Genomic DNA, 14,302 nt, shown 5'->3' with positions numbered 1-14,302 from the left:
AGACAAGACCCAACCATATGCTGTGAACAGAAAACAGATTTTAATACTTTAAATATAAAACCATAAATCAGTTAAAATTAGAAGGACACACAGTTGATCCCATTATTCGCAGTCTCTATGGTTTTATGGTGTTCTGTAAGGTTTCCATGATCACTGAATTAGTGAATACTGAGCTGTGGCCCCTAAGTGAGATGTGTGCGTCTCAAACAGACTACAATCTTAAATACTAAAAACAACCCATCAGGGTAGATTCTGTTTTCTTTCTTTTACAAAAGAGAAAATGAGGTTCAGAAGCATTAAGTGACTTGCCTGAGGCTGCCTGACTAACAGGTGACGGAGTCAGGATCCAAATTGATTCAGAATTGATAAACCTCTAGACAGATGGATAAAGAATAAAGAGAGATACACAAGTTATCATTACCATGGATAATAAAACTGACATCACTTCAGATTCTACAGAATGATAAGGGATTATTATTTTTAAAAACTTTATGCCAATAAACTTAACAAATTAGACAAAATGGATATATTTCTTAAAAGACACAATTTGATAACTTAAGGTGAACTAAAAAACCTGGATAGACCTCTATTTATTAAAGAAATTGAATTAGTTTAAAACCTTTCACAAAGAAAACTCCAGGCCTAAGTGGCTTCATTGATGAATTATACCTATTGGTTAAGGAAGGAATTATAACAATTCTACGGAAACTCTTCCAGAAAATTGAAAAGAAGAGAGAATGCTTCCTAACTCTTTCATGAAGCCAGCATTACCCTCATAACAAAACCAGACAAAGACATTAAAAAGTAAAACTACAGACCAGTATCACTCAAAACATAGGTGTAAAAGTTCTCAGCAAAATTTTAGCAAGTAAAATACAGAGATAAGTAAAAAGGATAATACATCATGATCAAGTAGAGTTTATCCCAGGAACTTAAGGTTTGATTAATGTTTGACAGTCAATACAATTCAATGTATTAACAAACTCAAAAATGAACATAATATCATTTCAGTAGATGTGGAAAAAAATTTTGACAAAATCCAACATAAATTAGACAGAGTAGGATTCAGAACAAAGATGTGCATCAAATGACTCAAGTTTTTTTTGCTGCGCTGTGCACGTCTGCATATTAAAACTCTCAGAAAATGAGAAAAGAGAAGTGAGCTTCTCAGCCTGATAAAGGGTATATGTGAAAACCCACAGCTAACCTCAGACTTAACGGTGAGAAACTAAAAGCTGGGACTTCCCTGGTGGCACAATGATTAAGAATCCACCTGCCAATGCAGGGGACACCGGTTTGAGCCCTGGTCTGGGAAGATCCCCCATGCCGCCGCAGAGCAACTAAGCCCATGCGCCACAACTACTGAAGCCCGCGCACCTAGATCCTGTGCTCTGCAACAAGAGAAGCCACCACTCGCCGCAGCTAGAGGAAGCCCGGATGCAGCAACGAGGACCCAACACAGCCAAAAATAAATAAAATTAATTAAAAAAAAAAAAAACTGAAAGCTTTCCCCAGGGTCAGCGTCAAGGTAGGGATGTCCACTCTTACCAGTTCTATTCAACATTGTGCTGTTAAATTCTAGCCAGAACAGTTAGTCAAGGCAGAGGAAGAAGAGGTGTGGAGATGGGAAAGGAAAGAGTAAGACCATCTGTGTTTGCAGATGACGTGATCTTGTACATAGAGAACCTTAAGGAATTCACAGTCACATACACACAGACACAGACAAAGATTTTTTTAGAGACAATAAATTAGTTTCAGCAAGGTTACAGGATACAAGATCAATATACAAAAGTCAGTTTTGTTTCTCTACACCAGCAATGAATAATTGGAAATTGACATTAAAAAAATGATACCAATTTTAATAGCATCAAAAATATAAATTACTTAGGAATAAATCTGACAAAAGATGAGTAAGACCAGCACAATGAACACTCCAAAATATTGCAAGTTAAAGAAAGAAGTCTTAAATAAGTAGAGAGGTATACTTTATTCAGGAGTGAGAAAACAGTATTGTTAAGGTGTTTATTCGCCAAAAACTGACCTATAGCTTCAATGGAATACCAATCAAGATCTCACCCAACTTTTTGGTAGAAATTGACAATCTGGTTCCCAGATTCATACAGGCATGCAGAGGACCTAGAATAGTTAAAACAACCTTGAAAAGAAAAAGTTGGAAAGCTAACACTGATTTCAAGACATATTAAAAAGCCACAATGATCAGTGTGATATTGGTGTGAAGAGAAATGGCTAGATCAATAGATACTTTTTCTGAAAACAGAAAAGTGTCCATTAAGTGTGGTGACAGGGGAGTCATAATTGATCTTGTCCAGATACATTTGATGGAATGATGGGGTGAGAAACCGTATTTCAGGAGACAGAAGTGAGTTGAGGACTCCTGGAAGCCTGGAAGAGTGATTCATGTGGAAATCCCACCCCCTTCTGCTGTGAACACAGAGAGGTTGGTTGGTTTTTGATACTTAAAGAAGCAACTCTGGATGTAAACAAATGGGACACGAGAGGGTTGATATGCTGGCCTCCTGGGTTCCGGGATGAAGCAGGTGGTGGTGGCTTTCCCCTCCTGCAGGAGAACACAGACAGGCAGCCCCTGGAGGGCGTCAGGGATCCAAGCCAGGTGCACTGGTCTAAGGGCTGAGCCCCCTCCTGGGAGTGGTCAGTACGGAGCCCCTGCCTGGGATGAGGGAGGGAATGGAGCCCCACCTGGACTTGGAGCTGAGTCTGGCTCTGGCCCGAGGGCTAGATCTGCACCTTTCCTGCAGGACCAGACTCAAGCCACCCGATTACACCTGGTTCTGAGGGGAGGTCCCAGAGGCCAGGCAGAAGCAGCAACAAAACTGCAGGAGGGGATAAAAGAGGGGAAACAGGGCAGCGAGACACTCACGCTCAGGGCGAGCCTGCGCTCAGCTCGTGGGAAAGTCCTGCATCACAGAAGCCAGCAGCCTGAAGAACGGGCAGGAGAACCGAAGAAGGCTTTGAAATCGGCACATTTCAGCTCCTCCAAGAGGAAGAAGAAGGAATAATGTCCATTCCACAAAAGGAAGAAAAAATAGTGTTATGAAGAAGAAAAGTAAAACAGCAGGTAGATGGATGTGAATCAGAAACCACTGGATAGGACAGAAGCAACTTGAAACTTTGGAAAGGAAACATATATTTAAATACAAAACCTCTGTGGGTGACACACGCTCTGGACTGGACACAGCTGAGATGGACTTGGCCACACCGGGAGCCCTGCAGAGGAGCTTGTCCGGAGATGGAGCAGAGGCAAAACGAGAAGAAAGTACACACGGGGTGGACGCCGAGCTCCAGATGACTTCTAACACGACTTTCAGAAGCAGAGAGCAGAGGCCGGGAGAGAGAATCCTCGAGGATGATCACGGCAGGGTCCCCCAGACGGAAGATGGGCCCTCGTGTGAGGCGGAATCACAGACATAAACGCAAACCCAAACTCGCCGTAACCGTCAAGCCTCAGAGGACGAGCAGACACCAAACACAGGCCCATCAGAGAGTCGAGGGAAAAGGAAGGAAGGGCCATGTGGACCCTGTTCCGAGCACGTAGGGGCCAAGGCAGCAGGAAAGGAGGTGCCGGTAGAGAGGAGGGAGTATGGGGGGAGGGCCTCGGGCTGGTTAGTCAGTTATAGGAGGGGCGGAGTTGAGGACGGGAGAGATGGGGTGTGGGAGATGTCAGTGAGGGTGAAGGGTCGCCCCGTGGGACCCTGCACCCTGGAGGCTGAGGGGCTGGGTCTGGACAGAGGTTGCCCTGACGCTGGGGGAGTCTCCAGCGTCCGTTCCATCCATGAAGTGGGAAGTGATAGCCTGAGAGTAAGGAAAGGACAGAGTGGGCGATAAGGTAGGTCATTTACTCATTCACCTGCTCTCTTTAAAGCACCACTGGACCTTGGTCCTGGGAGGCAGAGTGGACCTGTGCAGGGTAGCGGGATCTGGGGGCTCCAGAGCTACTGAAACAACAGGATAGAGAGGAGAGGAGGGGCAGAGACTGGGAGTAACGGCGTGGCCACACTCGTCCTTAGACAGCCCACATCTGCTTTGACGTCACTGACCAGCAGGCCCAGCAGGGCGACAGGTCGGCCGCGTGTGTCTGGGTCCCGCCGGGCGGGTGAGGTTGAGGGTGAATTGTACCGAAGGCCTGTGGATTCCGAGCCTGCCACAGGCCTGTGTTGTGAGCCATGCCTCTCTCTCATGGAGTGTTGTTTTCTTCTCCAGCCTTTCAGTTCTGGGAAATCTGTAGAGATGTTTTAGCCAGGGTTCTCCTTTCTCAAAGGCTCGTTCATTCCGAATGAATTTTATTAAGCACCTACTACGTGCCGGGCACTGTTCCAGCTGTCTGGAATACGTTAGTGAATGAGACACGGAAGTCCCACCCGTGGAGCTCACGCTGGAGTGGGGAGACGGACGGTGAGCCATCGGTCCGTGGGTCCTCACACAACCGCCCCCGCTCGGCCAGCTCGAGCAGCAGGCGTGGCGGCCGAGGGCTGGGCCGCTCCACTTGCGGGTGGAGGCCGACCGGGGCCACGCTGTCCCCAGGGGTCCTCTCACGCGCAGCGGTGCCCGGCAGCCCAGGGCCTCCCCGGGCCTCTTCCGGGCTCCTGCAGGGATTCAGGCCTACGAAGGGCCGAACGGGGTGGTTCTGCAACCCTCCCGAACGTACTGGTTCCTTACAGCAGAGAACACCAGTTCAAAGACGGGAGAAACTGGGAAGGGCCTTGATTGCGGCAGCCTCAGAGGCCACCTCCCGGCTCCTGGTGCGGCGGGGGCGGCCGGCTGCCCAGAGGCCTCCTTGCCCCGCCTGCGGCTGCAGCTGGGGCTGGAGACTCAGCAGGGGTGCGGGTGGAGGGCGGGCCGTGGCCCCCCACGCTGCCGGCTGCAGACTCACCTCCCCCTGCTCTCTCCGCCCCTCTCTCCCAGCTGCCCACCCGGCCCAGGCCCAGGGCCGGCCCACCGCCGCAGTGTCGCCCCTGCGCGCCCAGAGCCTGCCCGCCGTGGGGTCCCCGCAGCACAGCCCCCGGCCAGCCATCCCGCTCACGTCGGCAGCCTCGGCCGTCACTCCTCCCAACGTCAGCGCCGTCCACCTCAACGGGGAGGCCGGAGTGGGCCCTGCGGGCGGCCGGTCGGCACCCAGCCCCACCAGCGCAGGAGGTAGACCCGACGAGAGGAGAAGCGAAAGGGTAAGTGGCCCACCCTGGGCGGCCCGGGCCCGGCTGGTTGTCCCTCTTGGGCATCAGACGCCAATCTCGTTTTGTAAATTAAGGCTCGCGTGTGGGCACCGGGCGTGTGACACAGAGGGAGGCCAAGCCAGCAAAGCGGTGGCGCTCCGGTGGCCGCAGGTTCGGGGAGGGCTGACCGGAGCCCAACTGGTTTTCTCGCACATGAGAAAAAGTGCCCCCTCAAGATGCTTCGTTCCTCCTGTTGCAAAGTCATTGTAAACTACTCACTTTGCTGGGATTAGCCACCTTCTGCCAAGTGCCAGGACCTCTAAGAACAAATCCACGGATCTACTCACGTGCCATGTGAGCAGGGCCTTCTCCCTCAGTGTGCCGTCCTCGTGCAGCACAACCCGCTCAGCCACGGGCCAGCAGCCAGAGGAGGAGGCCAGCCTCCTAGTGGGTGTGGATGGCATTTCAGCTCTTCTTTAGCAGTGAAGGAAGTTGGGCTGATTTCGGAAAGAAATCCGAGTCCAGGGAGCTTGCCTCCATTGCCACCAGCTAGACCTCAGGTGAGCCAGCACGAGAGTCCAGATTTCTAAGTCAGTGCTGTCCCATGAAACCATAATTCAAGCCACATATGTAACTTACAGTCTTCCAGTAAGTCACATTTTTGAAAGTTAAAACAATTTAAAAATAAGATAAAACATGGAGTTCATTTTAGTGGTATACTCTATTAGACCAAATATCCAGAAACGTTGTCATTTCACCATACGATCTGTATAAAAAATTGTTGATGAGCTGTTTTGCCTCTTTCACATCCAAAGCCAGTGAGACGTGTCGGGTGGTCAGGCCTCGGCGCTGCCCGGGCTGTGCTGGAGAGTGGGCTGGGTCCCCGGCAGGGGCCACTCCCTTTATTGGCCTTGTTCTCGAAGCGGCTTGTTCTCACTCTCTCTTGGCTTTGCCACGGTCTGTGGATGTTTTCAAACCTCTCACTGTAAAGCCAGCCTTTGATTAGAGTGTGCCCCTCGACCTAGATGGCAGCCTCTCCTCTCCCTCGGGGACGGTACCCAATCCAGATGGCTCAGGCTGTCTGCCTGGGACCCCAGAGGCACACCCACCCCTCACCACCCCGTGCTCTCAGGGCCCAGGCACCTCACAGAGATGCTCAGGCCTCCTCACCACCTGTCCCCTGGTCCAGAGGGATGCTCTCCCCACGCTCCCTGGAGAGGGAGAGGCCTCCGTCTCGGCCATGACGGCTGCCTCCTCCTGAGACCGGCAGGTGCCTGGGCATGAAGGGACTCTTTGCTTTGTGTTTTGCGTCCGCGTCTGCTTGAAGATCACCCGTCGTGGTCCACTTCTCCCACCTCGCTGCCTGGGCGGGAGACGTAGCCAGGTCTCCCCAGGAGGGTGGGTGGTCCCACCCTCTCACTTGGACGACCTTCCTGAAGACAAGCTCCCTGGGGCCTCTGACTCAGAAAGGGAAGAGCCGTGGTAGCTCCGTGACCGATTCTGGTTCTTGGCCGCAAGTTCCCTCCTTCTAGTTTGTGAACAAGTTACCCCCTTCTAGTTTGTGAAAGAGACGGGGCTGCTGCCTGAGCGGGATCGGGTGTTTGGGGGCCTCGTGGGGAGTGATACCCCTCCGCCCTCCTCCGTGGTCACTGGCTCCGCTCTTGGGGGCGCTTGGCTTCGCTCGACGCCCACGCTCCGCCAGCAGCTCCCGCCTAACGAGGAACGGCCGCGTCACCTCAGCTCAGGCGGCTCGGGTCGGCCAGGCAGCAGCCCGTGCCAGCCGAGCAGGGGGTGTGGGGTTCCCGCTGCGCTCCCGGCAGAGGTGACGTGGATCTGGTGGCAGGAAGTGGGCAGGTGTCCGCAGGGGCAGCCGTGACCGGCAGCGTCAAAGCCGGGAGACAAGCACGTCGTCTGTGTGGCTTGCTTTTCTCACTTCTCAGACACAGCGAGAAGAAGCACCGGTCTGAAAAGGCACCTGTGGGTGTTTTCCCTCCTGCACCCCCAGTTGAATTTTTCCCAATTTAGAGTGAAGCGCAAAGCGCCGCAGCTGCCGTTTCTGGCAGCAGGGCTGGCGGCGGCCGTTGGAGGGAAGCCGGGGCAAGCTGGGCGCTGGGGGCCTGCCGGCGTTGCCCTGGGCTGACCCTGCCCCTCTGAGACCAGAGCCGCAGATTGCACCCCCTGAGAGCGCGGCGGGCTGCTTCCCGTCTATCGCTGGGTGAGCCCATCGTAGGTGCACACGTGTTTAATTACGGCAAAAGGCTTTATTAAGGTAATCGGCAGTATTCTCCAGGCTGTTTCTGTTACTGAGTTTTCCTCAGGAAAAGGCAGTGAGCTCCACCTGCACTGTCCGCAGGGACCCGAACCTCAGCGCCCGCGTTCCTGGTGCCGAGCTCCGCTGAAATTCCATCCGGCCCTCCGAGCGCGGCGGCCCTGCATGTGGAGGTGCTGCTGGCCGTCCCTGGCAGGCGGGCATCGCTAGCTGTGCCCCTGGGGGTCGGGGCTGTCAGCCCTGCTCCAGGCGGGCCCTGCACGTGGGCCCTGCTCGGCCCCCGGGGGTGGGGGTCAGAGAGACTCACGTGCTGACAGGAGGGCCCTGAGCCAGCGTGTGCGCCCCCCAGCCGCTCTCCCAGTGCTCTTCCCGCCCCCCGGCCTGGTCGCGCCCGCTCCCTGCAGGGCCTGCCCTGCGGCCGAGCCGCCGGCACAGAGCAGCTCCATGGGCTGCATCCACAGGGATGAGGACCGGCAATGCAGGGCGGAGTGTGGAGCCGGGGGGCCTGGGTGGGCTGGTTCTGATCCAGCACCGGAGACTCTCCCAGAACCTGGGTCCCTTGGCCCGGCCAGGCATCTGTTCTGCTTGGGGATGGGTCTGCCTGGGGTGGCCCTGGATGGGAGGGGCCGGTGCTTCCGAGGAGACCTGGAAGTACATGTACTTCGAAGCTGCCAGTCTGAAGCAGACCCTCGGTGCAGCCGTCAAGTGCGGGATCCCCCAGCCCCCAGGGGTGGAAGGATTAGAGGCGCCCCCAGGGCGTGGGGAAGACCCCAGGAGTGGAGACAGGGAGGTTTCGTCTTCGGAAGGTGCAGCAGGTGGGAGTCATATCTTCCCGTTGAAGGACTTGGATCTAGTGCTTCTGAAGGAGGGATCCTACTTTTGGGGTCATCTTTGTGGCACCCAGAAATCGCAGAGCAGGGACCAAATCTTGGAAACCTTTTAAGAAGGTGCTCTGTAGGATTTCAGTTAACCCTTTTGCACTTAGAAAATCTATTTTGTGCTTGAAACAACTACCAGATTTCACCTCTCAGGTCCGTCAGCGGCTGTTTCCTGTCTTTGAGGTTTTATGAGCACATTAGCACCAGGTGGCGGGGATCCTTATCCCTCGGGGTGACTCCAGGGAAGGTCGACTGGCAGATCCTGGAGGGTGCTGAGTGCATAGAAGGCCTGGTGACATTTGTTGACTGACGAGTGTCAGAAAAACTGCTGCCAGGAGAGTTTCACTCACGTGACTTGTGGGAAGTTCTTTACTTTATGGGTCAGAAGAAAGTTAACTTTCTGCTGATGGATGAGCGAGTTTCCGTTTCGCAAAGTAATAGCGTATTGGAACTGGAAAGAGCCTCTAAAGATGTTTGCATTAAAATGTTAATTTTTGGTGATCCTCCTGAGGCTCAGAGGTGCTGGCACTTGCCTGGGGTCACAGAGCATTGACAGTGGAGCCAGCCTAACTCTGGTCTCAGTGCCGTCTGGGATCCAGGGCGCTGACTTTGGTGGCCCCCCCATCCCCATGAGGCCGTGACCTCCGGTGTTTTTGGCTCGTCCAGGAGTTGAGGGGTGAGAAGTCCAGGGTAACTGCTGGCAGGAGGCCCTGAGGTCAGCCCAGGAAAGGGGCCTGTGAGCTGGGCTGTCTGCCTTCTGGTTCCGCACGACTCGAGTGCAGCTGTAGGGGGCCCCGCAGTAGTGAACCGCTCAACCGAGCCCACTCACAAGGTGTGGCCTTTGTGGCTAAGTCTCTGGGGGACGGGTTTGGGCTGACAGCCAGGAGAGTAGCAGGCGGGCCTGCCTGCCGTCGGGACCTCGTGGAAATGGGAGTGCAGGGGAACGGTCCTTTATTAACCACACCCCCCGATTAAAAGTGTGTGTATATACGATGGGAGGGTTACAATGATACATTTAGTGAAAACTCAGGACTGTGCAGTCTGAAGAAATCTTGAAGATGAAGCTCTTAGAACAACCAGGCAGCTTTCCCTAAAGCGAAGAACCACTGGTTTGTGAATTGGTTTCCCCCACTGAGCCTCACTGCACTAAGCAAGCCGTTGCCTGTGCTGTTCCTAACATGTGGACTGGGAGGGGGCTGCCGTCGCTCTGTAACCAATGTATCAGTCGCTGCCAGCGTGTTTCCAGCTTTGAGACAGGCAGTGCCTTCCCGCCTCACACGCTGGCTGCTTCAGCCTCGCCAGCCCCACCAGCGGGGGTGGGGGAGGCGTCCTGCAGACCTTAAACCCGGGGGGAGTGGGCCGGGTCTGACCGCACCAGGACTGGAGTCCACTGCAGGCCCCGTCCTCACACTGATCTCCTGGGGGAGGACAGGCCCAAACACGGGGAGCCCCGCGATCAGTGCTGCGCCTCCGGTGTGGCTGCAGTGGAATCAGATTACGCGTGACGCTCCGCTGAGCCCACGGCCCAGGTGGCACGTTCTCAAGGGCTTTGGGAACCCCGTCCGCTTCTTGAATGAGTCGCTGAGAAGTCTGGCCGTCATCCGGTCAGCTGTGGTCGATGGAAGCCTGCGTCCTCCCGGGGACACGCGTGCTGGGCAGCCTGCACCGGCGCTGGGGTTGGCGCCCTGGCGGGGCAGAGGGCCCTTTGCTGAATGCCCTGGGCCGCTGGAGCCCCGGTGACTTCAGGCCTTCCCCTCGACTCCCTGTGGCTGGACTGCCCTCTGTGGGAGGAGGAGAGCTGGCATGTGGTGGATGAGTCATCTTCAGGCAGAAAATGGGCCCATCCTGAAAGCACGAATCCCAGCTGTCCAAACAGCAACATCAGAGGTTTTACAGGCGACTTATTTTTGGAGGGGATATGCCACTGGAGCGTCCCTCCCTGTGACAGGGGCACAGGCCCTGAGTGGGACAGGATGGGGCCTCCTGGGTCAGCAGAGAACTCAGAGGCAGCCCGGGACCTTCTCCTTTGCTCTCTCCCAGGAAGGCCTGGCCACCCCCAGTTCTCCTTTTACTGCCCCTGGCCTTTGTCCTGGGCTGAGACTCAATCCAGCTACTTCTGGGTCTCAGCTTGGCATGGTGCTGGTGAGCCTTTCAGGGCACAGATGTGCCCATGAGGGCCCAAGGTCAGGCATCTAGTAACCACTGGGCGTAAAGCCAGGCCCTGTTGGCCAGTGAGGGCCCACACCCTCTCCTCTGCCCTGTTGGGCAGCTTCTCCTTCTGGGTGCCCAGGTGTTCAGGGTACAGCGGAGGATGGGGGAGGAAGCAGGAGCCAAAACTACTACATAACCAGTGAAACCTGAATTTGGAGAAAGAAGGCACAAGTGGATGAATGAGTATGGCGGTGAGGCAGCCTGCTCTGAGGACTCGGGCGAGCTTCCTCTGCCGCGGTTTCCCCATCAGTAAGATGGCACGATGGCATCTCCCACCCTGGGGTTTGGAGGGGGGAAGTGAGTTAATCTCATACATGCTTAGCATAGGTATTTGGACAAAACTATTGGAGATCATTCTTAGGAATTTGATAGTTCATTGAAGGCCAGCTCCCATAAGAATTGTGGGGTAGATACAGATGTAAAACTTGTATCCCCAAGGCTTCTAAGGAAAAATTAAAAGGGGATTTGATTTTGCAGTTTCAGAAGAAGGACACTTAATGTTGCCGAATCGAGACACGTAGGCTACTCGAGATGAAGCCAGATTAGTTGGCATTCTGTTTGTGAAATGGTACATGTTCATCTCCTCACTGGAGGCTCCATTTCCTGTGTCCACCAAGAAACACGGGTAGAAAGGGTTTTTTTTAAGTTGTCGGTTTCACACGTGACATTTAGCATGAAGGATGGATGGCGCCCAAGAAAACTATTCCAGTCAGAAATTGGGTTTCTGCTGCAAAACAATAAACCAAAATTCATTTTAAAAATAGCAATAAACTCTAGAAATGGAAAAGAATTTGTGAATCACTTGTAATAGCCGTTCTGTAGCTCTCCCCAGAGGGCAGAAGTTGCTGTAACTAATCAGGATGGGGGGGGGATTTCACACCTGGACACCCAGGGCAGCCACAAGAGCTCGCTGGTGGTGTGGAAGGTGAACATCCGGTGTGTCCGAGTGGCCACGGGTGATCCCACCTCAGGTTGGATTCTCTTGTGCGGAATTCCACCACTGGTGCCGCCTTCCGTGATCACTGTGTCCTCATAAAGACGTGGGAGATTTTTTCCAGTCTGTCATGCAGATTGAGTCAGCTCTAGAGTGCAGGCTGCGTAGTTGTGGTGCACGGGCTCAGTTGCTCCACGGCATGTGGCATCTTCCTGGACCAGGGCTCGAATCCGTGTCCCCTGCATTGGCAGGCGGACTCTTAACCACTGCGCCACCAGGGAGGTCCTCACGTCCTCACTTTTTATCACCTTAAACAAATCCCAAAGATTTCAGCTTGTTTAATACTAAGATGGGAATAACGTCTTCTGCTAACGACTAAAAAATTAATTATTGGTTTGTTCAGTCAGAGTTCTGCAGAGAAGCAGAACCAATAGGAGAGAGAGGTGCAGGTGGAAATACTCATCTGGGGGCCTGGCTCTAACGACGATCGGGGAGGCTGGAAGCTGAGACCTTGGGGCCGACAGGCTGGGACGCAGGCTGGAGTTGACACACCGTCTCAAGGCAGAAGGTCTTCCCTAGGAAACCTCGCTTGCCCTCCAGGCCCTCGACCGCTGACACCGGCCACCCAGACCATCGAGGTGCACGCTCTAAGGTGCCCCCTTCCCTAAAGCCCCTGGTTGCGGGAGTGAATCATGTCTGCAACGTGCCTTCCCCACAGCATCCAGACGAGCGGTTGACCGCTGGCCGCACAGCCTGGCCAAGCTGCCGCGCAGACGGACCATCGCAATCCACCCTCGTCAGCTTGGCACCTGGGCCCAACTCTGTGACCCAGCCTTGTCTGCACATACAGTCAGCGGCGGAGCTCGCTCCTGCTGACGTGTGTGAGACCGCTGTGCTGTGAGCCACTGAAACGCGCAACGCTCCCCAGGGAGCACGCCAAGTCCTCCGTGACGCTCGCGCTCCTCCTTGGTGTCCTGTAACTGAAACGCTGCGCTGTAAAGTCAGCACCGCTGATGTTCCATCATGAGGGATGGGAGAGTGAAGAAATAAGGGTATCTTACGGGTGCACCTACACACACAGCCATATTCCTAACAGAACGAGGAGGAAACCGTCATGCCGACTACAGCCCTGGTCTCTGTATCCACCTTCTCCCCCCACCCGCTCCGTCTCCCCTTCGCCCTCAGCAAGCAGCTCGGCTGCCGTGCTTCTGACCAGGTGGTGACTCAGGGCTCCATTCCTGAAGGGTCTGGGTCGTCAACGGTCCTGCCTGCCTGGGGAAACAACGGCCGTCAGCCTTTGTTTCCCACTGACCTTGAGCACAGGGCGTGGTGACACTGAGACGCCCCGTGGGGTCTCCTGGATCCAGACTCGTGGGTCCTGGAACCAGATCTTCAAAAGGCCACTCCACCTCTCTGTCAGGCTGGCTTCTTCTGGACTGTAGGAGCACGGTGAGACTGGTGAACTCCATGAGCAGGGGCCCACTGACACGCTTCATTTTCTGTGGAGTGAGTTCTTTGATCAGAAGCAGTGCTGTGTGGGATACCGTGTGGGTGATTAAGGCATTGCATAAGTCCACAGGGGTTAGTTTCGGCAGAAGCGCTGCACGCGGGGAAGGCAGCTCCATATCCAGAATGAGTGGCTGTTTCGGTGGGAACTAAACGCTGCCCCTTCCGTGGTGGAAGTGGTCCAGTGAAACCAGCCTGCCGCCGGGGAGCTGGCTGACCACCCAGAGGACGGGCTGTGTCAGGGGCTCAGTGCTGGTCTCTGCTGCTGGCAGACTGGGCACTTGGCAGTGGCCACAGCCAGGGAGGCCTTGGTGAGTGGACGCCCATGATAATGAGCCTACACGTCATCTCCATCCCTGCCGCCACGGCCACTTTGACAGGACTGGCTGCGGAAGGAGGCTGACTGGTGTCCACAGGACGGGTCATGGAAACCCTTCTCTGCCGAGGTCGCCCTTGTGAACACCCACATGGGACACAAATGTATCTCCGTATTTTCTGCCCATTCGGAGAGGTCTGTCCACAAACCACTTTCCCACACCTCCTTGTCACCAATTTTCCACCATGTTCCTTCCAAGTCCCTGACAGTCCAGCCAAACCACTGGCCACAGCCCGTGACTCAGTTTATAATCACACAGTCCAGCCATTGCTTCTTCCAGTCAAAGTGCACAAGCAGATGCATGGCCTGAGATCCTGTCCCCTGGGAGGACTGCCCTTCACCTTGTCCTTCAGGGACATCCCAGAAGGGGCTGTCAAGCTGCAGCCGTCCACTCTCAAGGACTGCCCGCATACCGTGCAGAACCAGCTGTAAACCGGCCCGAGGCTTCACTTCCTCTGTTACTGATTGTAGGGAATGAACTTCCCCAGGAGGCTAGGTTCAGGCTGGGAGAGAAGGCAGTGTAGCAGGGGTGGGGACCATGGGCCCTTGGGCCACTTCTTCATGTGACTTCCTTGTGCCCTCAGGGCCTGCTTGGGCCTTGTGCCCTTAGGGCCTGCTTCCTTGTGCCCTCAGGGCCTGATCACATATTTATCACTTCCATGTGGTGGTAAAGTGCTGCTGTGCACATCCAAGTTTATGGCCTTGTGGGCCAGATAACAGCCAGTTCATGATGGGCAGCCTGGTCACATGGTACCGTGGTGACCCGTGGTCAAGCGTCCAGTCTCTGCTAAGGCCCAGTAGCAGCCAAGAGCTGTTTCTCAAGAGGAGAGTAGTTATTTGAAGAGGCTGGCAGGGCTTTGCTCCCAAACCCTATGGCCTGCCCTGGACTCACCTAAAGGGATTAGAAAGGCTCTGTTTGGTTGGTTGTTCGGCTGAAAC

General features: G+C 54.6%; 1 protein-coding gene across 4 annotated transcripts in view; it reads left to right on the top strand.

The window, feature by feature from the left end:
• Positions 1 to 14,302, top strand: part of SH3RF3 (SH3 domain containing ring finger 3) — a 215,005-nt gene that overhangs the window by 165,262 nt on the left and 35,441 nt on the right. For all 4 annotated transcript variants that reach the window (XM_082426472.1, XM_082426474.1, XM_082426473.1 and 1 more), the window contains one exon: positions 4,942 to 5,201. In XM_082426472.1, coding sequence (XP_082282598.1) covers positions 4,942 to 5,201 — 260 coding nt within the window. The remainder of the gene's footprint in view (positions 1 to 4,941; positions 5,202 to 14,302) is intronic.

This window comes from Balaenoptera physalus (genome assembly GCF_965194825.1).
Source record: "Balaenoptera physalus genome assembly, chromosome: 15".
Taxonomy (NCBI): Eukaryota; Metazoa; Chordata; class Mammalia; order Artiodactyla; family Balaenopteridae; genus Balaenoptera; species Balaenoptera physalus.
This window is presented reverse-complemented; position numbering and strand designations above follow the sequence as displayed.